At 45.1% G+C, this 23,848-nt stretch overlaps 1 protein-coding gene across 7 annotated transcripts in view; it reads right to left on the bottom strand.

The window, feature by feature from the left end:
* LOC110532907 (protein Shroom4) overlaps positions 1-23,848 on the bottom strand; it is a 100,423-nt gene that overhangs the window by 22,850 nt on the left and 53,725 nt on the right. For 3 of the 7 annotated variants that reach the window (XM_090183461.1, XM_090183460.1, XM_090183463.1), the window contains 3 exons: positions 10,088-10,285; positions 6,494-6,558; positions 3,159-6,397 (listed from right to left, as the gene is read on the bottom strand). In XM_090183461.1, the coding sequence (XP_090039587.1) occupies positions 3,159-6,397; positions 6,494-6,558; positions 10,088-10,285 (3,502 nt within the window). Of the gene's footprint in view, positions 1-3,158; positions 6,398-6,493; positions 6,559-10,087; positions 10,286-21,034; positions 21,492-23,848 lie in introns of those variants that run through there. The other 4 variants (XM_090183466.1, XM_090183464.1, XM_090183462.1 and 1 more) reach the window with 3 other exon arrangements.

Below are 23,848 nucleotides of genomic sequence, written 5' to 3'. Positions count from 1 at the left end.
CCAGACTATAGAGGAGGAGAGAAGCTATTTCAACCAGACTAAAGAGGAGGAGAGCAGCTATTTCATCCAGATTATAGAGGAGAGCAGCTATTTCATCCAAACTATAGAGGAGAGCAGCTATTTCATCCAGACTAAAGAGGAAAGCAGCTATTTCATCCAGACTATAGAGGAGGAGAGCAGCTATTTCATCCAGACTATAGAGGAGGAGAGCAGCTATTTCATCCAGACTATAGAGGAGGAGAGCAGCTATTTCCTCCAGATTAAAGAGGAGAGCAGCTATTTCATCCAGACTATAGAGGAGAGCAGCTATTTCCTCCAGATTAAAGAGGAGAGCAGCTATTTCATCCAGACTATAGAGGAGGAGAGCAGCTATTCCATCCAGATTAAAGAGGAGAGCAGCTATTTCATCCAGATTATAGAGGAGAGCAGCTATTTCATCCAGACTAAAGAGTAGGAGAGCAGCTATTTCATCCAGACTATAGAGGAGGAGAGCAGCTATTTCATCCAGACTATAGAGGAGAGCAGCTATTTCATCCAGACTAAAGAGTAGGAGAGCAGCTATTTCATCCAGACTAAAGAGGAAAGCAGCTATTTCATCCAGACTATAGAGGAGGAGAGCAGCTATTTCATCCAGACTATAGAGGAGGAGAGCAGCTATTTCATCAAGACTATAGAGGAGGAGAGCAGCTATTTCATCCAGACTATAGAGGAGGAGAGCATCTATTTAATCCAGACTATAGAGGAGGAGAGGAGCTATTTCATCCAGACTATAGAGGAGAGCAGCTATTTCATCCAGACTATAGAGGAGGAGAGCAGCTATTTCATCCAGACTACAGAGGAGGAGAGCAGCTATTTCATCCAGACTATAGAGGAGGAGAGCAGCTATTTAATCCAGACTATAGAGGAGGAGAGCAGCTATTTCATCCAGACTACAGAGGAGAGCAGCAATTTCATCCAGACTAAAGAGGAGAGCAGCTATTTCATCCAGATTAAAGAGGAGAGCAGCTATTTCATCCAGATTATAGAGGAGAGCAGCTATTTCATCCAGACTAAAGAGGAGGAGAGCAGCTATTTCATCCAGACTATAGAGGAGAGCAGCTATTTCATCCAGACTAAAGAGGAGGAGAGCAGCTATTTCATCCAGACTATAGAGGAGAGCAGCTATTTCATTCAGACTATAGAGGAGAACAGCTGTTTCATCCAGACTATAGAGGAGGAGAGCAGCTATTTCATCCAGACTATAGAGGAGTGCAGCTATTTCATCCAGACTATAGAGGAGGAAAGCAGCTATTTCATCCAGACTATAGAGGAGGAGAGCAGCTATTTCATCCAGACTAAAGAGGAGAGCAGCTATTTCATCCAGACTATAGAGGAGTGCAGCTATTTCATCCAGACTATAGAGGAGGAAAGCAGCTATTTCATCCAGACTATAGAGGAGGAGAGCAGCTATTTCATCCAGACTATAGAGGAGAGAAGCTATTTCATCCAGACTATAGAGGAGGAGAGCAGCTATTTCATCCAGACTATAGAGGAGAGCAGCTATTTCATCCAGACTATAGAGGAGAGCAGCTATTTCATCCAGACTAAAGAGGAGGAGTAGCTATTTCATCCAGACTATAGAGGAGAGCAGCTATTTCATCCAGACTATAGAGGAGGAGAGCAGCCATTTCACCCAGACTATAGAGGAGGAGAGCAGCTATTTCATCCAGACTATAGAGGAGGAGAGCAGCTATTTCATCCAGACTATAGAGGAGGAGAGCAGCTATTTCATCCAGACTATAGAGGAGGAGAGCAGCTATTTCATCCAGACTATAGAGGAGAGCAGCTATTTCATCCAGACTATAGAGGAGGAGAGCATCTATTTCATCCAGACTATAGAGGAGAGCAGCTATTTCATCCAGACTATAGAGGAGGAGAGCATCTATTTCATCCAGACTATAGAGGAGAGCAGCTATTTCATCCAGACTATAGAGGAGAGCATCTATTTCATCCAGACTATAGAGGAGAGCAGCTATTTCATCCAGACTATAGAGGAGGAGAGCAGCTATTTCATCCAGACTATAGAGGAGTGCAGCTATTTCATCCAGACTATAGAGGAGGAAAGCAGCTATTTCATCCAGACTATAGAGGAGGAGAGCAGCTATTTCATCCAGACTAAAGAGGAGAGCAGCTATTTCATCCAGACTATAGAGGAGTGCAGCTATTTCATCCAGACTATAGAGGAGGAAAGCAGCTATTTCATCCAGACTATAGAGGAGGAGAGCAGCTATTTCATCCAGACTATAGAGGAGAGAAGCTATTTCATCCAGACTATAGAGGAGGAGAGCAGCTATTTCATCCAGACTATAGAGGAGAGCAGCTATTTCATCCAGACTATAGAGGAGAGCAGCTATTTCATCCAGACTAAAGAGGAGGAGTAGCTATTTCATCCAGACTATAGAGGAGAGCAGCTATTTCATCCAGACTATAGAGGAGGAGAGCAGCCATTTCACCCAGACTATAGAGGAGGAGAGCAGCTATTTCATCCAGACTATAGAGGAGGAGAGCAGCTATTTCATCCAGACTATAGAGGAGGAGAGCAGCTATTTCATCCAGACTATAGAGGAGGAGAGCAGCTATTTCATCCAGACTATAGAGGAGAGCAGCTATTTCATCCAGACTATAGAGGAGGAGAGCATCTATTTCATCCAGACTATAGAGGAGAGCAGCTATTTCATCCAGACTATAGAGGAGGAGAGCATCTATTTCATCCAGACTATAGAGGAGAGCAGCTATTTCATCCAGACTATAGAGGAGAGCATCTATTTCATCCAGACTATAGAGGAGAGCAGCTATTTCATCCAGACTATAGAGGAGGAGAGCAGCTATTTCATCCAGACTATAGAGGAGATGATATGTTATAAAGGGTTTCTTAACATCTGCTGAATAATAAAAGGCTTATAGATTCAGTTCCCATCTCAAAGACTGAAATCAGTTGATAAAATAAATAAAAACCCCAGTGTGTGTGTGTCTTCATATCCTCATGTATCAGCCAAGGCTAAGCAATCTACAACACATTACATCCTCATTCACATCTGGATCCATTTAATAGTGTTGGGCATCTTCAAAAACTGTAGAAGATACTGTCTATGTTCTCTATAACAGTAGCCTATACTTGCCTCTGTTGGTGTGTAGCCATATTGTAGGTACCCCTGATGTGGAGCCTGGTTGTCCTGTAGGAGAGGGGTGTTGACAGGGTGGAAGGCTGAATGAGGGGCCTCTATCTGGGCTTGGAGATGGGGGCAGGAGTGGGTCTGGTTCTTCTGGTATGCCTGGGGCTGAGTCCGAGTGTTGTAGAGGTCCCGAGCTGTACTGAGTGACTCTCTCTCCCTCTCTCCTTGTCTCTCTATCTCCCTCTCACATTCCCTCGCCAGCTCAATCTCCTTCTCTCTTTCTCTCTCCCTCTCTCTCAGTCTAGCCTTCTCTTCGCATAGTCTCTGCTCCTCTCTCTCCCGCTCTCTCTCCCTTTCAAGCGCCATCTCCCTCTCTCTTGCTCTGTCCTCCCTTTTCTTCGCTCTTTCCCACTCCCTCTCCTTTTCTCTCTCCCTCTCCTTTTCTCTCTCCCTCTCCTTTTCTCTCTCCCTCTCCTTCTCTCTCTCCCTCTCTTTCGCTCTCTCCCTCTCCTTCTCTCTCTCCCTCTCTTTCGCTCTCTCCCCCTCCTTCTCTCTCTCCCTCTCCTTCTCTCTCTCCCTCTCTTTCGCTCTCTCCCCCTCCTTCTCTCTCTCCCTCTCCTTTTCTCTCCCCCTCCGGGTCTCCATGGTTGTAATCGATAGGGGACTTTCCTTCTGGATTCCCCCCTGGTACGAGTACCTCCGCTGGGCTTTTCCCTGTCCGTAGCCCCCTCCCTGGTTCTCCAGCGTGGATGGATGAGGCTGCCTCCCGTGTCTATCTGGCCTCTGTCTTCGACTCGTCAGGCCTGGTAGATTCCACACAGACATACTCCTACTGGTCTCCTCAAAGAACTTACAACGATCCGCGAAAGGAAGAACATCGCACTCCTCCGTACGAGAAGAACGAGTGGTGGTGGAGGAAGAGGAGGAGGTTGCTCTTCCTCGTCCTGATAACCCCAGGGCCCCTGTAACCCTCTCGCCCTGACGGTCGGTGTCCATTTCCAGTTGGAGATGGTGTTCGGGCGTCCACCTCCATCGACGAGCCAACCCAGCTGGATCTTGCTCCTCCACCACCTGGGTTCCCACATCGCAGCTGGGCATGGCTGGAATCAACCTCTGGGTGGTCCTGGATGGGTCTGACGCTTGGTCTTTGTCCTCTGGTGGTTCAGGATCTTCATCCCGGAGGGGTTGCAGAGCTGAAACTGGGGTTGGGGACAGCTGGTAGAGCTGGGGTGTGGAAGTAGAGGCCAATAGACTTCCAGGGGCTGGAGCTGATCGGCTGTCATCCGACGAGGTGTACCTGCCTTCGGAGCACCTTTCCTGGGAGCACCTTTCCTTGAGATCGTCAGCCTCTTCCCTCTGGAGGTCCTCCAGGTCAGGACCTTCTTCTTCCTCGACCGTCTCCCCGCCGTAGAGCAAACCTCCTGGGCCTTTGCTTTTCGACAGCTGAGCTTTCTTGCGCTGGATCTCATTTCGGAGGTTGGTGGCGAAGCGTTCGCTGCGGCGGCGTGACCGGGACGAACGGTGACTCCTGGGTTTCTTCATCAGCACCTCTCCATCATCATCATCCTCTCTTTCTCCTCTTCTTTCTTCTCTTCCTCCTCCTCTCAGATTCTCCTCAATTAGGCTATCCACACTTGCTGCAGCACTGAGAGGCCCAAAGTCTGTCTTCCGTACCCGCTCAGAGCTCACTCCTCCCTGGTTACAGCCTCCAGAAGGCTTCTCTGACCCTGGTACACTCAATGACCTAGCCCAGGGGTGTTGGAGCTGGATGGGAGAGAGGAGAGTAGCAGCAGCCCCCCCTACCACCAATCCCATCTCCCTTGCCTCTCTAACCCCATCGATGTTCACCAATCCTGGGGAAGAGCAGCGACTCCCTCCTCCTCCAGCACCCTCTCCCCATTTCCCCTGGTTCTGCTGGAGTTGGACAGGGGCGTTGTTACTACCTAGATCCTCAGATAGGTTCTCTCTGGTGGGGTGAAAGGGGGAATGAGACCACTGGGAGCTGGAGGGGGAGGCGGAGCTACGGTCTGAAGGGTCTGAGGGGTCGCTGGAGAACTCTAGGAGACGTAGCTGGGACAAGAGTTTCTCTGGGGCGCTGTGTCTGTAGAGACCTAATGAGGAGTGCTTGTTCTGGGGGAGGAGGTGGCTGGGCTCCCCTAAGGGTTCTGGATCTATGGAGGTGTCAGGAGGGCCGGGGCTTGAAATGGGAGAAGTGGAGCTTATCTCTGAAGCAGGGAGGAGGGGGGAAAGGGGGTCTGGGTGGCTATTCTGGATCACTGAGTTGCTGTCCTTACGGGAACTTTTTTTCTTGGAGATGAGGGTGTAGTACTGCTCTAAGGAATCACCTTTGAAATTCCCAACCCTGTTTCCATTTCTGTTTCCCTCAGTCTTTGACGTCTCACTAGTAGCAGGATAGCCGTTGTTGCCCGGAACGCCCGGAATGTTCAGAAGATTGTCGTCATCGTCTTCGGCATAGCAATGGGAGAGGCTGGGAATTCCGACGGGGTCAGGGATGCATCGTTGTACTTTGACATCTGTGACCCCGGAGCAACCCCGGGTGGCCCTGAAACTGTCCTTCCTGGTCGGTGGCTGGGGGGGACTCGAAACCTCCCTTTCCCCTTCTCCTCCACCCATCTCCCCTTCTCCCTTCCTCCTCTCGTCCTCATAACAGTATGAAGATGGTCTTTCCTTCACTTCTGGCCGCCTCACTCTTGGTCTGGTCAGCGACCCAGACTTTAGTAAGGCAGAGGTCCTGGTCTCATCTTGGGGCTCGCCTGACTCCCTCCCCAGGGACGGTGCATCGCCGCAGGCATACCCCTGGCTGGTGGGCCCCCCTGGCCCCAGGCTCTGGAGGATATTGTCCATGGAACAGGCTTCACCAGGCCTCAGTGAGACAGTATAGTCAGACGTATTAGAACTAGCTGAAAAAGAACTATAGGCAGAGTCTCTCTTGTTGTTGAAGATGACAGGGTCGACAGGGGAATTCTGGGAATCGTAGTCTCTCTTGTTGTTGAAGATGACAGGGTCCACTGGGGAATTCTGAGAATCGTAGTCTCTCTTGTTGTTAAAGATGGCAGGGTCCACTGTGGAATTCTGGGAATTGTAGTCTCTCTTGTTGTTGAAGATGCCGGGGTCAACAGGGGAATTGTAGTCCCTCTTGTTGTTGAAGATGGCAGGGTCCACTGGTGAATTCTGGGAATCGTAGTACACTTGGCTGCTAGGAGGCTCCAGGCTCTCCATGCTACCTAAAACAAGGATCATAATGTAAATCCGATGTTAAACATTATCCTCTATTATTGTAAACGCATGTGTGGTTAGATTGTGTTCAAATCAAATCAAACCTAAAGAACTGCTGTGGTCTGTGGAGTAGTGTCTGGAGAGCTGATTCCACTGGATAGACAGATCACTGTGTAGAGGGAGGGGGAGAGAGAGGTGGAGAGAGGGGGAGAGGGAGGGTGAGAGAGAGGTGGAGAGAGGGGGAGAGGGAGCAAGAGAGAGGGAGGGGAAGAGGGAGCAAGGGAGGGAGGGGAGGGGAGGGGGAGAGGGAGGGGTAGAGAGGGAGGAATGTTACCCTCTAAACCTGGTCTCTTTGAAATAGAATCCTAGTTGCACTAAATCTTCCAGTGAGTTTTATCTGCCTTACTGTATTCCACACATGGTTGGTCTGCCTTACTGTATTCCACACATGGTTAATCTGCTTTGCTGTATTCCACACATGGTTAATCTGCTTTACTGTATTCCACACATGGTTGTTCTGCCTTACTGTATTCCACACATGGTTAATCTGCTTTACTGTATTCCACACATGGTTAATCTGCTTTACTGTATTCCACACATGGTTTGTCTGCCTTACTGTATTCCACACATGGTTAATCTGCCTTACTGTATTCCACACATGGTTAGTCTGCCTTACTGTATTCCACACATGGTTAATCTGCCTTACTGTATTCCACACATGGTTAATCTGCTTTACTGTATTCCACACATGGTTTTTCTGCCTTACTGTATTCCACACATGGTTTGTCTGCTTTACTGTATTCCACACATGGTTTGTCTGCTTTACTGTATTCCACACATGGTTAATCTGCCTTACTGTATTCCACACATGGTTAATCTGCCTTACTGTATTCCACACATGGTTAGTCTGCCTTACTGTATTCCACACATGGTTAATCTGCCTTACTGTATTCCACACACGGTTAATCTGCCTTACTGTATTCCACACACGGTTAATCTGCCTTACTGTATTCCACACATGGTTAGTCTGCCTTACTGTATTCCACACATGGTTAATCTGCTTTACTGTATTCCACACACGGTTAATCTGTCTTACTGTATTCCACACACGGTTAATCTGCCTTACTGTATTCCACACATGGTTTTTCTGCCTTACTGTATTCCACACATGGTTTGAAACATTTTAAGGTAGGAAAAGAAGGAAGAGAAGATTTGAATGGTAGCCTCTTTAAGCAGTCAGGGATTTCTGCTGCGTCGCGGTAGAGAGAGACAGGAAATTAGGTGGTAACCAGGGGAAATGACATCCCCTCCCTCATGAACACTCCATCAGGGAATGATGAGGAACATGACAGGAATACCAACTCTGAATCAGAGTGGACACACAAACAGCCGCACTGTACACACACACACACAGACACACACACACACACAAGACACACGCATACACACAAACAAACACAGACACACACACACACAGACACACGCATACACACACAGACACACAAACAGCCGCACTGCACACACACAGACACAGACACACACACACACAGACACACACACAGACACAGACACACACACAGATACACAAACAGCCGCACTGCACACACACAGACACACAGACACACACACACACACACACAAACACACACACACACACACACACACAGACACACGCATACACACACAGACACATAAACAGAAACACGCATACACGTTCACAAAAAAATGCTCACAGCTCAGTTTAGGGGAGGTAGGTAGCTTAGCGGTTAAGTAACCGAAAGGTTGCTGGTTCGAATCCCCGAGCTGGCAAGGTGAACAAATCTGCCGTTCTGCCCCAGTTAACCCCCAAACCACAACTTCTCCTCGGACACCGATGATGTGGACGTTGATTAAAGCAGCCCTCCGCACCTCTCTGACTCAAAGAGGTCGGGTTAAATGTGGAAGATGCATTCAGTTGCACTAGGTATCCCCCTTTCCCTAGATAGTCACAACACACACACACACACACACACACTTAATGCCATCACCTAAGAGGAGTCTGTGAGAAAGTCAATAATATAGTCTACATAAGATGGCGTTCTGGAACTTTTGTCAGAAAGTACGAAAGGAAGACACACACGGGCATTCCATTTATTAACAGTCTTCCTCTCTTTGTCCACATGTTCTGGGAGTCACCCTGTCCTGTTATACCAAGAGAATGTGTCTGTGTGTGTGTGGGGGGGGGGGGGGGGGGGGGGGGGTAAAAAGGGCAAGGACAGGCCTGAACAACTTTTGGAATTGCAGCACCAAGCGACTACAGCTTTATGTAAGCTCCAGCCTATCTATTATGCCAGTTAAAAGCATTAGCTGTGTGTGTGTGTGTATGTGTGTGTGTGTGTGTGTGTGTGTGTGTGTGTGTGTGTTAGCATTAGCTGTGTGCGTGTGGGGGGGGAGAAACATAAACACTGGCCTATCTAAACCTGTTAAAACAATTAGAGGTAATTGTAGTGAATTACACCATTGATAGTTATCAAAGAGGAACCGCTGTGTGTGTGTGTGTGTGTGTGTGTGTGTGTGTGTGTGTGTGTGTGTGTGTGTGTGTGTGTGTGTGTGTGTGTGTGTGTGTGTATGAGTGTGTGTGTGTGTGTGTGTGTGTGTGTGTGTGTGTGTGTGTGTGGTCACAGCCCAGTACAGCTCAGGACAGCTCAGCCCAGCCCAGGACAGCCCAGGACAGCTCAGGACAGCTCAGGACAGCCCAGTACAGCTCAGGACAGCGCTCAGGACAGCGCTCAGGACAGCCCAGGACAGCCCAGGACAGCCCAGGACAGCTCAGGACAGCCCAGGACAGCCCAGGACAGCTCAGGACAGCTCAGGACAGCCCAGTACAGCCCAGGACAGCCCAGGACAGCCCAGTACAGCCCAGGACAGCCCGGGACAGCCCAGGACAGCTCAGGACAGCCCAGGACAGCTCAGGACAGCTCAAGACAGCCCAGTACAGCCCAGGACAGCCCGGGACAGCCCAGTACAGCCCAGGACAGCCTCGGTCAGTTCGCCTCGGTCAGGCTCAGTAATGTGATCAGCCATTTTGATAGTCTGGATAATCAGCCGGTGAGTAATGTCTGAATCAACGTCTGTCTGAAAAGTATCCCTGCTGTTGTTCGGGAATAGGCTGTGTGCCATTAGGGTATTTTCAGCAAAAGTAGTGCACTATGTAGGGAATAGGGTGCCGTGAGGGAAGCACGTTATTCCCTATATAGTGCACTACTTTGGACCAAGGGAATAGACAGAAGTCTTTGGAGGTCCTTTAAGTCAATGATCAGTCAGAGAGGAATGTGTGAATCGATCGATCGTCTGTCTGTCTGTCTGTCTGTCTGTCTGTCTGTCTGTCCGTCCGTCTGTCTGTCCGTCTGTCTGTGTGTGTGTGTTAATCTTTGGAAACGCGTCACAGAACAAAATTCCCCTGGTCTGGCCTACCCAACAATACACTCCCACAGGACTGTGTGTACCCAAACACCCTTATACGCACAGTACAGATAGGCACGTGCACCCACAACAACACAATCCTGTCCAGTAATAGCTGTTTAAAGGATTATAGCCTCTGACTGTTTAATAGGACACATTTCTGCTTAATGAATGTCTGTCTGCATACAGCTACAGTAGACACCTGTTGTACTCAGTATGTACAGATGTGTGTGTGTACATGTCTGTCTGGGTGATACCTGGTGTCTGCTGTCGAGTGCCAGGGTAGTGTGTAGGGCCCAGGGTGGAGCTGCATGGCAGAGGGGGGGGCAGGGGGGGGAGGAGGGGGGAGGGTGTCGGCACGGAGAGCGGGGAGAGGGGTAGAACTGGGGGAGGACTCTGATGATGACAGCCTGGTCAGATGCCAGGAGTGAGGCCTGATCACAGGTGTACTGCGTCTGGAGAGAGAGAGAGAGAGAGAGAGAGAGAGACAAAGAAACAGAGAGACAGAGAGAGAGAGACAGATAAACAGAGAGACAGAGAGAGAGACAGAGAAACAGAGAGACAGAGAGACAGAGAGACAGAGAGAGAGACAGAGAGACAGAGAGACAGAGAGAGAGAACACACACTGGTGAGGGAGAGTGTATATTATAATTATTATTATTATAATGCACACAGACAGTATGCACAAACAATATACTGAACACCTTGAAAAACAAGTCAGACACACAGGAGTAAAAAGTAAATCATTCAGAGCTTTCAAACGTAGGCCCAGTTATCCTGCTGCTCCCACACATATTCCCTAAAAATAATAATCATCATCATCATCATAATCATAAGCACAATAATAGTACAAATAATAATCATTATTATAATAATAACAATGATTATATTAATAATAATTATAATATTAATAATAATTATAATAATTATAATGATAATAACAATAATAATAATAAGAATGATAATAATAATATGATGATGATAATAATAATAATAATAATGATGATGATAATAATATGATGATGATGATAATACTAATGATAATAATGATGATGATAATAATAATAATGATCATAATAATAATGCTAATAATAATAAGGATCATAATAATAACGATAATAATAATAATGATAATAATAATAATGATAATAATGATGATAATGATAATGATGATAATAATAATGATCGTAATAATAATGATAATAATAATAAGGATCATAATAATAATGATAATAATAATGATAATACTGATGATGATAATGATAATAATAATAATGATCATAATAATAATAATGATAATAATAATAATGATAATAATAATGATCATAATAATAATGATAATAATAATGATAATAATAATAATAATGATAATAATAATGATCATAATAATAATGATCATAATAATGATAATAATAATAATGATAATAATAATGATTATAATAATCATCATCATCATAATAATAATAATAATAATAATGACAATCATAATAATCCCTGGAGTGTAGTAGACTATATATATAAAGCCCTGCCCAGCCGGCCCATGTGTTTCACGTGCACAGTGTTTCACGTGCACGCTAGGTAGGAGCCTGGAACAAACACCACTGAGTTCCCGGGAGGTTCCCGCTCATGAATAGCCCATTATTATTTCTGCTATTAATAACTTCAGAATAACCTCCCGGAATAACTTGCAAACGTTCTCCTCTCAGGAGAGAGAATGCCGACCGGTGGTGAAAACACACTAAAACACAGAATTCTGGGAATACGTCAGAGGGAGAAGAACCCTGACGGAGGAAGAATGTGGGACCTGGCAAGGACAGAAGTCGCAACACTTTGGGAATAATTATGTTAATGTCCAATATAATTGAAAGCCATTTTTAAAGTAAACACAGTAGTTCCTAAAAAACGTTCATTTTGGATTTCTCTCAGGATGGTTGTGTGTGTGTGCGCGCGCCAGGATGATTGTCGCTTCCCTGAAAATGTCCCTCAGAGTCAGAACCAGGAACCCTTGGGAATGGTTCCGGAATTATGGAAAGAGATTCTGGAAGTTCCCAGACCGTATAGAACAAACACTATTATTTTCTATTCCAGGACTAACAATGGATCCAAGATTAGTTTTTTTCCCAGGACTGTTAAAGGAGCCCAGATTAGGTCTGGAATGATTGAAGAAGTTAATAGAGAAAGGAATTAGGAAAAAAAGAGCTATTTTTAGATGTAGGGTTTTTAAATTGAGCTTTTTAGACTAAATCTGTGTCTGGGAAACTGGCCTATACTGGATTTAGAGATATACTGTACTTAGAATGTGATCTGTTAAACTACAGTTGTGAAACAAACACTAAGTAATACATTAACAAAAATAATTTACAAATCTGTCAACTGAGGAAGAGAGAGATATCTGGCTACTGAAGAAGAGCGAGATGTCTGGCTACTGAAGAAGATAAAGATATCTGTCTCATGAAGAACAGCGAGATATCTGGCTTCTGAAGAAGAGAGCGACATCTGGCTATTGAAGAAGAGCAGGATATCTGGCTACTGAAGAAGAGAGATATCTGCTACTGAGGAAGAGAGATATCTGGCTACTGAAGAAGAGAGATATCTGGCTACTGAAGAAGAGAGATATCTGGCTACTGAAGAAGAAAGATATCTGGCTTCTGAAGAAGAGAGATATCTGGCTACTGAAGAAGAGAGATATCTGGCTACTGAAGAAGAGAGATATCTGGCTTCTGAAGAAGAAAGATATCTGGCTACTGAAGAAGAGAGATATCTGGCTACTGAAGAAGAAAGATATCTGGCTACTGAAGAAGAGAGATATCTGGCTACTGAAGAAGAAAGATATCTGGCTACTGAAGAAGAGAGATATCTGGCTACTGAAGAAGAAAGATATCTGGCTACTGAAGAAGAGAGATATCTGGCTTCTGAAGAAGAGAGCGACATCTGGCTACTGAAGAAGAGCGAGTTATCTGGCTATTGAAGAAGAAAGATATCTGTCTCATGAAGAACAGCGAGATATCTGGCTTCTGAAGAAGAGAGCGACATCTGGCTATTGAAGAAGAGAGATATCTGGCTACTGAAGAAGAAAGATATCTGGCTACTGAAGAAGAAAGATATCTGGCTACTGAAGAAGAAAGATATCTGGCTACTGAAGAAGAGAGATATCTGGCTACTGAAGAAGAAAGATATCTGGCTACTGAAGAAGAAAGATATCTGGCTACTGAAGAAGAAAGATATCTGGCTACTGAAGAAGAAAGATATCTGGCTACTGAAGAAGAGAGATATCTGGCTACTGAAGAAGAAAGATATCTGGCTACTGAAGAAGAAAGATATCTGCTACTGAGGAAGAGAGATATCTGGATACTGAAGAAGAGAGATATTTGGCTACTGAGGAAGAGAGATATCTGGCTACTGAAGAAGAGAGATATCTGGCTACTGAAGAAGAGAGATATCTGGCTACTGAAGAAGAAAGATATCTGCTACTGAGGAAGAGAGATATCTGGATACTGAAGAAGAGAGATATTTGGCTACTGAGGAAGAGAGATATCTGGCTACTGAAGAAGAGAGGTATCTGGCTACTGAAGAAGAAAGATATCTGCTACTGAGGAAGAGAGATATCTGGATACTGAAGAAGAGAGATATTTGGCTACTGAGGAAGAGAGATATCTGGCTACTGAGGAAGAGAGATATCTGGATACTGAGGAAGAGAGATATCTGGCTACTGAAGAAGAGAGATATCTGGCTACTGAGGAAGAGAGATATCTGGCTACTGAGGAAGAGAGATATCTGGCTACTGAAGAAGAGAGATATCTGGCTACTGAAGAAGAGAGATATCTGGCTACTGAAGAAGAGAGATATCTGGCTACTGAAGAAGAGAGATATCTGGCTACTGAGGAAGAGAGATATCTGGCTACTGAAGAAGAGAGATATCTGGCTACTGAAAAAGAGAGATATCTGGCTACTGAGGAAGAGAGATATCTGGAGATGTATATATTAGAGGTCGACTGAGTAATCGGCATGGCTGATTAATTAGGGACGATTAAGTAGGGTCGATTTCAAGTTTTCATAACAATCGGTAATTGGCATTTTTGGACACTGATTATGGCTGATTACATTGCATTCCACGAGGACACTGTGCGGCAGGCTGACCCCCTGTTACGCGAGTGCAGCAAGGAGCCAAGGTAAGGTGCTAGCTAGCATTAAACGTATCTTATAAAAACAATCAATCTTCACATAATCACTAGTTAACTACACATGGTTGATGATATTACTAGGTTAACTAGCTTGTCCTGCGTTGCATATACAGTCGTATGAAAAAGTTTGGCCACCCCTCTGAGGCTGCATAATAATTTACTCTGTCGTCACAGAAAATGATCACAGTGGCATGCCATTCATTTCCTAATAAAAGCTGAGTACTGGGGTTTTGTCCAGACAAAGATTTTTAGTGTAGCAATATTAAGTTGTATGAAATTAAATCAGATATGAAAAATAGGCTATGCAAAAATGTGGGCACCCTTGTCATTCTGCTGATTTGAATACCTGTAACTACTTAGCACTGATTAATTGGAACACACAATTGGTTTGGTGAGCTCATTAAGCCTTCAACTTCATAGACAAGTGCATCCAATCATGAGAAAAGGTATTTAAGGTGGCCAATTGCAAGTTGTTGTTCTCTTTGACTCTCCTCTGAAGAGTGGCAACATGGGGGCCTCAAAACAACTCTCAAATGACCTGAAAACAAAGATTGTTCAACATGATGGTTTAGAGGAAGGCTACAAAAAGCTATCGTTGAGATTTAAGCTGTCAGTGTCCACTGTGAGGAACATAGTGAGGAAATGGAAGACCACGGGCACAGTTCTTGTTAAGGCCAGAAGTGGCTGGCCAAGTAAAATATCGGAGAGGCAAAGGATGGTGAGAACGGTCAAAAACAGCCCACAGACCACCTCCAAAGACCTACAACATCATCTTGCTTCAGATGGTGTCACTGTGCATCGTTCAACAATTCAGCGCACTTTGCACAAGGAGAAGCTGTATGGGAGAGTGATGCGGAAGAAGCCTTTTCTGCACACACGCCACAAACAGAGTCGCTTGAGGTATGCAAACGCACATTTGGACAAGCCAGCTTCATTTTGGAATAAGGTGCTGTGGACTGATGAAACAAAGATTGAGTTATTTGGTCATAACAAGGGATGGCGGCAAAATAACACAGCGTTCCATGAAAAACACTTGCTGCCCACAGTAAAGTTTGGTGGGGGTTCCATCATGCTGTGGGGCTGTGTGGCCAGTGACGGTACTGGGAATCTTGTTAAAGTTGAGGGTCGCATGGATTCCACTCAATATCAGCAGATTCTTGGGAATAATGTTGAAGAATCAGTCACAAAGTTGAAGTTACGCCGGGGCTGGATATTTCAACAAGACAACGACCCAAAACACTGCTCAAAATCTACCCGGGCATTTATGCAGAGGAACAAGTACAATGTTCTGGAATGGCCATCCCAGTCCCCAGACCTGAATATCATTGAGAATCTGTGGGATGATTTGAAGCGGGCTGTCCATGCTCGGCAACCATCAAACCTAACTGAACTGGAGATGTTTTGTAAGGAGGAATGGTCCAAAATAACTTCATCCAGAATCCAGACACTCATTAGAGGCTATGGGAAGCGTCTACAGGCTGTTATTTTAGCAAAAGGAGGCTCTACTAAATATTGATGTGATTTTTCTATTGGGGTGCCCAAATTTATGCACCGGTCTAATTTTGTTTTGATGCATATTGCACATTTTCTGTTAATCCAATAAACCTAATTTCACTACTGAAATATTACTGTGTCCATCACTTATTTGATAGATCTAAATGAAATTGCTGATCCAAACACCAAATTATTGGAAATCATTCATGGAAATTATGGAAATTGCCAGGGGTGCCCAAACTTATTCATACGACTGTAATCAATGCGGTGCCTGTTAATTTATCATCGAATCACAGCCTACTTCAACTACGCCAAACGAGTGATGATTTAACAAAGCCTCTTTCGCGGAAAGAGCACAATCGTTGCACGAATGTACCTAACCATAAACATATTTTGCCTATCTTAAATCAATACACGGAAGTATATTTAATTAAACCTAGATATTTAGTTAAAATAAATTCATGTTAGCAGGCAATATTAACTAGGGATATTGTGTCACTTCTTTTGCGTTCAGTGCAAGCAGAGTCAGGGTATATGCAACAGTTTGGACCGCCTGGCTCGTTGCGAACTAATTTGCCAGAATTGTACATAATTATGACATAACATTGAAGGTTGTGCAATGTAACAGCAATATTTAGACTTAGGGATGCCACCCGTTAGATAAAATACGTATCGGTTCCGTATTTCACTGAAAGAATAGATAAACGACCAAAGGCTCGTATTTCTGTGATAATTATACTATAATTGCGTCTATGATTTCATATTTGATAGAGCAGTCTGACTGAGCGGTGGTAGGCAGCACCAGGCTCATAAGGCTGTTTATTATACTATAATTGCGTCTATGATTTCATATTTGATAGAGCAGTCTGACTGAGCGGTGGTAGGCAGCACCAGGCTCATAAGGCTGTTTATTATACTATAATTGCGTCTATGATTTAATATTTGATAGAGCAGTCTGACTGAGCGGTGGTAGGCAGCAGCAGGCTCGTAAGCACTAATTCAAACAGCACTACTGCATTTGCCAGCAGCTCTTAGCAATGCTTGATCACAGCTCTGTTTATGACTTCAAGCCTATCAACTCCTGAGATTAGACTGGCAATACTAAAGTGCCTATAAGAACATCCAATAGTCAAAGGTTATGAAATACAAATGGTATAGAGAGAAATAGTCGACACGTCATAATTACTATAATAACTACAACCTAAAACTTCTTAACTGGGAATATTGAACCACCAGCTTTCATATGTTCTCATGTTCTGAGCAAGGAACTTAAACGTTAGCTTTTTTACATGGCACATATTGCACTTTTACTTTCTTCTCCAACACTGTGTTTTTGCATTATTTAAACCAAATTGAGAATGTTTCATAATTTATTTGAGACTAAATTATTTTTATTTATGTATAATATTAGGTTAAAATAAAAGTGTTCAGTCAGTATTGTTGTAACTGTCATTACTATAAATATATATATCATAATCGGTGTGATTAAATGTGAAACATACGTACAGTAAGTGTAACAGTGAGTTATTAAGTACACTAAATTAAAAAGTCATAATTCAGAGAAATAATGTACTAGAATCACTTTGTGATTCACTGACCTGTTGTTACAGTAAGACAGAGGAACACTGACCTAGTCCTATTGTTACAGTAAGACAGAGGAACACTGACCTGTTGTTACAGTAAGACAGAGGAACACTGACCTGTTGTTACAGTAAGACAGAGGAACACTGACCTGTTGTTACAGTAAGACAGAGGAACACTGACCTGTTGTTACAGTAAGACAGAGGAACACTGACCTAGACCTGTTGTTACAGTAAGACAGAGGAACACTGACCTAGTCCTGTTGTTACAGTAAGACAGAGGAACACCGACCTAGACCTGTTGTTACAGTAAGACAGAGGAACACTGACCTAGTCCTGTTGTTACAGTAAGACAGAGGAACACTGACCTGTTGTTACAGTAAGACAGAGGAACACTGACCTAGTCCTGTTGTTACAGTAAGACAGAGGAACACTGTCCTGTTGTGACAGTAAGACAGAGGAACACTGACCTAGTCCTGTTGTTACAGTAAGACAGAGGAACACTGACCTGTTGTTACAGTAAGACAGAGGAACACTGACCTGTTGTTACAGTAAGACAGAGGAACACTGACCTAGACCTGTTGTTACAGTAAGACAGAGGAACACTGACCTAGTCCTGTTGTTACAGTAAGACAGAGGAACACTGACCTGTTGTTACAGTAAGACAGAGGAACACTGACCTAGTCCTGTTGTTACAGTAAGACAGAGGAACACTGACCTGTTGTTACAGTAAGACAGAGGAACACTGACCTAGTCCTGTTGTTACAGTAAGACAAAGGAACACTGACCTGTTGTTACAGTAAGACAGAGGAACACTGACCTGTTGTTACAGTAAGACAGAGGAACACTGACCTAGTCCTGTTGTTACAGTAAGACAGAGGAACACTGACCTGTTGTTACAGTAAGACAGAGGAACACTGACCTGTTGTTACAGTAAGACAGAGGAACACTGACGTAGTCCTGTTGTTACAGTAAGGCAGAGGAACACTGACCTAGTCCTGTTGTTACAGTAAGACAGAGGAACACTGACCTAGTCCTGTTGTTACAGTAAGACAGAGGAACACTGACCTGTTGTTACAGTAAGACAGAGGAACACTGACCTGTTGTTACAGTAACACAGAGGAACACTGACCTGTTGTTACAGTAAGACAGAAGAACACTGACCTAGTCCTGTTGTTACAGTAAGACAGAGGAACACTGACCTAGTCCTGTTGTTACAGTAAGACAGAGGAACACTGACCTGTTGTTACAGTAAGACAGAGGAACACTGACCTAGTCCTGTTGTTACAGTAAGACAGAGGAACACTGACCTGTTGTTACAGTAAGACAGAGGAACACTGACCTAGTCCTGTTGTTACGGTAAGACAGAGGAACACTGTCCTGTTGTGACAGTAAGACAGAGGAACACTGACCTGTTGTTACAGTAAGACAGAGGAACACTGTCCTGTTGTTACAGTAAGACAGAGGAACACTGACCTAGTCCTGTTGTTACAGTAAGACAGAGGAACACTGACCTGTTGTTACAGTAAGACAGAGGAACACTGACCTAGTCCTGTTGTTACGGTAAGACAGAGGAACACTGTCCTGTTGTGACAGTAAGACAGAGGAACACTGACCTAGTCCTGTTGTTACAGTAAGACAGAGGAACACTGACCTAGTCCTGTTGTTACATACATTACCCCCCCCCCCCCCCCCCCGATGAACAAACCGCAGTTAACGTGATTAGCGACCACAAACCAGTCAGTGACGGACACAGTCAGACATTCAGGAAAGCAAATCAACCTCACAAGACAAAACTGTCCTGAGTCCTATTTATAAGCACAGTGAGCATTCCAAATGACTCCCTATTCCCTAGGGGGTGAGAGAGAGAGGAAGCATGTGGCTTTGGTCAAAAGTAGTGCACTATATAGGGAATAGATTGCCATTTCGGACATACAATTAGTCTACAGTAGCTGAATGCTTCACTGTGACCCAAATATAACAAGATCACGTGTAGCCAGGCAACCATCCATCTAGAAATATAATGGATAGAAACCAGAGGTAGGAGGAGGGAATACTGCACATCCAGATACAATGTCTAACTGTGTACCAGGGAAACAGCTGATGTTGAACACAGACTAACAGGGAAACACCTGATGTTGAACACAGACTACCACTGTGTACCAGGGAAACAGATGATGTTGAACACAGACTACCACTGTGTACCAGGGAAACAGATGATGTTGAACACAGACTACCACTGTGTAACAGGGAAACAGCTGACTGATACTGCTGAACTAGACAGACACTAGACACCCTACACAGAGGGGAGTAAAGTAGTACACAGTACACAGAGGGGAGTAAAGTAGGATTTAGTACACAGTACACAGAGGGGAGTAAAGTAGAATTTAGTACACAGTACACATAGGTGAGTAAAGTAGATTTGTGTACACAGTACGCAGAGGGGAGTAAAGTAGGTTTTAGTACACAGTGCACAGAGGGGAGTATAGTAGGATTTAGTACACAGTACACAGAGGGGAGAATAGTAGGATTTAGTACACAGTACACAGAGGGGAGTATAGTAGGATTTAGTACACAGTACACAGAGGGGAGTATAGTAGGATTTAGTACACATAGCGGAGTAAAGTAGGATTTAGTACACAGATGGGAGTATAGTAGGATTTAGTACACATATGGGAGTAAAGTAGGATTTAGTACACAGTACACAGAGGGGAGAATAGTAGGATTTAGTACACAGTACACAGAGGGGAGTATAGTAGGATTTAGTACACAGAGGGGAGTATAGTAGGATTTAGTACACATAGCGGAGTAAAGTAGGATTTAGTACACAGATGGGAGTATAGTAGGATTTAGTACACATATGGGAGTAAAGTAGGATTTAGTACACAGTACACAGAGGGGATAATAGTAGGATTTAGTACACAGTACACAGAGGGGAGTATAGTAGGATTTAGTACACATAGGGGAGTATAGTAGGATTTAGTACACATAGGGGAGTAAAGTAGGCTTTAGTACACAGATGGGAGTATAGTAGGATTTAGTACACATATGGGAGTAAAGTAGATTTTAGTACACAGTACACAGAGGGGAGAATAGTAGGATTTAGTACACAGTACACAGAGGGGAGTATAGTAGGATTTAGTACACATAGGGGAGTATAGTAGGATTTAGTACACAGGGGGGAGTATAGTAGGATTTAGTACACATAGGGGAGTAAAGTAGGATTTAGTACACGTAGGGGAGTAAAGTTGGATTTAGTGCACAGAGGGGAGTAAAGTAGTATTTCGTACACATAGGGGAGTAAAGTAGGATTTAGTACACATAGGGGAGCAAAGTAGGATTTAGTACACATAGGGGAGTAAAGTAGGATTTAGTACACAGAGAGAAGTAAAGTAGAATTTAGTACACAGAGGGGAGTAAAGTAGGATTCCGTACACATAGGGGAGTAAAGTAGGATTTAGTACACAGAGGGGAGTAAAAGTAGGAAATGTACACAGAGGGGAGTAAAGTAGAATTTAGTACACAGAGGGGAGTAAAAGTAGGAAATGTACACAGAGGGGAGACCGATGGAAGACAGACTGGAGAAGAGATGAAAAGAGGAAACATACAATCCTTTCTGACTGTTCTAGAGTCTGTCCATAACTTACCAGAGTGGCTCCACACAGAGGATGCCTCTAGACACACCTGATTCTAGAACAGTGTCTGTTGGGTCAGGGTCAACTATTAATTCATCCATAGACTGGTCTGAGAGCAGCCCTTATAAGACGCCCAAGTATCTTCAATCCAACACAGCACACAAAAATGGGCTTAGCCCAAACAAGGTGATCCGGCTACTTAGTACAGTCTTCAACTTAACCCTTCCACTGCAATGTTGAAAAGAAGTCAGGAACACAGATGATACAAATTGTTGAGATAAGTTCCTCTAAGAAGTTGTCAACCCTCTTCTCACCTTTTCTCATTTCCAAGTTCGCTGGCCTCATTAAGAGAGCGATGTTCTGTTCCTAGGAGTAGTTCTGTTCCTAGGAGTAGTTCTGTTCCTAGGAGTAGTTCTGTTCCTAAGAGTAGTTCTGTTCCTATGAGTAGTTCTGGTCCTAAGAGTAGTTCTGTTCCTAGGAGTAGTTCTGTTCCCAAGAGTAGTTCTGTTCCTAAGAGTAGTTATGTTCCTAGGAGTAGTTCTGTGCCTAGGAGTAGTTCTGTTCCTATGAGTAGTTCTGTTCCTATGAGTAGTCCTCCAGTAGCAGAATCAGACTGTGTTCAAAGTCCACTCTGTCCCTCTCTCTCTGTGTCGTCCATCTCAACTGACCTAGACTCCAATTGAGGAAAAACCAACTGACGAACCTCAGCCTCCATCCCTCCCTTCCTCACCGTCCCTCCCCTCTCTCCCCTTCTCACCCTCCCTTGCTTCTGTCATTGGTCTGTCTGCCTCCACCCCATCTTCCCTCCCCCTCTCTAGGCAGGATACTGTTGGGGGGGACAGAGAGAGAGAGCGAGAGAGAGAGGAAGCTATGTTCGGAGCAGATAAAGACTGGGACGCTTTTAAAATAATACCCAGAGTTCCACACTGTTATTGTTCCACACAGAGAAATATGCAGAGGTACTTCCTGTCTAGGAATGAGAGAGGGGATGGAGGGAGGGAGGGAGAGAGAGGGAAGGGAAGAGAGAAGGGGGAAGAGAGAGAAAGAAACAGGGAGTGATAGAGAGAGGGGGTGAGACTCATGAGAGAGAGAAATGGGAGGGATGGCGGGAGGGACAGACACCAGTTTTGGAACTGTAGAAACAAGAGAACAAGAGAGAGAGAGAAGGAAGAAATTAGTGTTATTGTAGAGTCCAGCCAGGTTAGTGTTATCTTACCCTTTACTGAGTAGTGACAGAACAACACAGAGATGGGAGATCCTCAGCAGGGTATAGGGAGGAGGAGAGACAGGAGGAGAGGAGGAGAGAGAGGAGGAGATGAGGAGAGGTCCTCAGCAGGGTATAGGGAGGAGGAGAGAGAGGAGGAGAGGAGGAGAGAGAGGTCCTCAGCAGGGTATAGGGAGGAGGAGAGAGAGGAGGAGAGAGAGGTCCTCATCAGGGTATAGGGAGGGGGAGAGAGAGGAGAGGTCCTCATCAGGGTATAGGGAGGAGGAGAGAGAGGAGGAGAGAGAGGAGGAGATGAGGAGAGGTCCTCAGCAGGGTATAGGGAGGAGGAGAGAGGAGGAGAAGAGGAGAGAGAGGTCCTCAGCAGGGTATAGGGAGGAGGAGAGAGAGGAGGAGAGAGAGGTCCTCAGCAGGGTATAGGGAGGAGAGAGAGGAGGAGAGGAGGAGAGAGAGGTCCTCAGCAGGGTTTAGAGGGGAGGAGAGAGAGGAGGAGAGGTCCTCAGCAGGGTATAGGGAAGAGGAGAGAGAGGAGAGAGGAGGAGAAGGAGAGGTCCTCAGCAGGGTATAGGGAGGAGGAGAGAGGAGGCGAGGTCCTCAGCAGTGTATAGGGGGGAGGAGAGAGAAGAGGCGAGGTCCTCAGCAGGGTATAGGGAGGAGGAGAGAGAGGAGGAGAGGAGGAGAGAGAGGTCCTCCGCAGGGTATAGGGAGGAGGAGAGAGAGAAGGAGAGAGAGGAGGAGAGAGAGGAGGGGTCTTCAGCAGGGTATAGGGAAGAGGAGCGAGAGGGGAGGAGGAGAGAGAGGTCCTCAGCAGGGTATAGGTAGGAGGAGAGAGAGGAGGAGAGGAGGAGAGAGAGGTCCTCCGCAGGAGGAGAGAGGAGAAGTTCTCAACAGAGTATAGGGAGGAGGAGAGAGGAGAGAGAGGTATTGGGTATCTGGCAACATTACTGTTTTTACTTTTTAATTACAATTTTATTTTTCCCGCACTCAACTTTTTCCCCCCGGACGCATTATCTGGACACGGTTCAACAGGACCTCCACCAGCCGAAGCTAAGTAGTAACATTAACATGATGCTTTATCTGGACATGGTTCTACAGGACCTCCACCAGCCGAAGCTAAGTAGTAACATTAACATGATGCTTTATCTGGACATGGTTCAACAGGACCTCCACCAGCCGAAGCTAAGTAGTAACATTAACATGATGCTTTATCTGGACATGGTTCAACAGGACCTCCACCAGCCGAAGCTAAGTAGTAACATTTACATGATGCTTTATCTGGACATGGTTCGTCAGGACCTCCATCAGCCGAAGCTAAGTAGTAACATTAACATGTACTTGCAGTCGCTGTACTCATAATATACAGGAGAACGATCGCCTTGCTGCAAGCCCAGCTTCAGATGCAATCGTTAGGCAAGGGTAATTTCAGTGTAGGAAAGGATGAAACAGCGTCTGTGCCACCAGTAAGTACAGATAGTAGTATAAATCCCCTCGCACGGTCCCCGCAGCCAGACAACTTTCTCACAGCTTCTGGAGGCACAGTCCCCGCAGCCAGACAACTTTCTCACAGCTTCTGGAGGCACTTTCCCCGCAGCCGGACAACTTTCTCACAGCTTCTGGAGGCACAGTCCCCGCAGCCGGACAACTTTCTCACAGCTTCTGGAGGCACGGTCCCCGCAGCCAGACAACTTACTCACAGCTTCTGGAGGCACGGTCCCCGCAGCCGGACAACTTTCTCACAGCTTCTGGAGGCACGGTCCCCTCAGCCGGACAACTTTCTCACAGCTTCTGGAGGCACGGTCCCCGCAGCCAGACAACTTTCTCATGGCTTCTTGAGGCACAGTCCCCGCAGCCAGACAACTTTCTCATGGCTTCTTGAGGCACAGTCCCCGCAGCCGAACAACTTTCT

This window comes from Oncorhynchus mykiss, chromosome 9 (assembly GCF_057628025.1).
Source record: "Oncorhynchus mykiss isolate SJ-2025 chromosome 9, ASM5762802v1, whole genome shotgun sequence".
NCBI lineage: Eukaryota > Metazoa > Chordata > Actinopteri > Salmoniformes > Salmonidae > Oncorhynchus > Oncorhynchus mykiss.
This window is presented reverse-complemented; position numbering and strand designations above follow the sequence as displayed.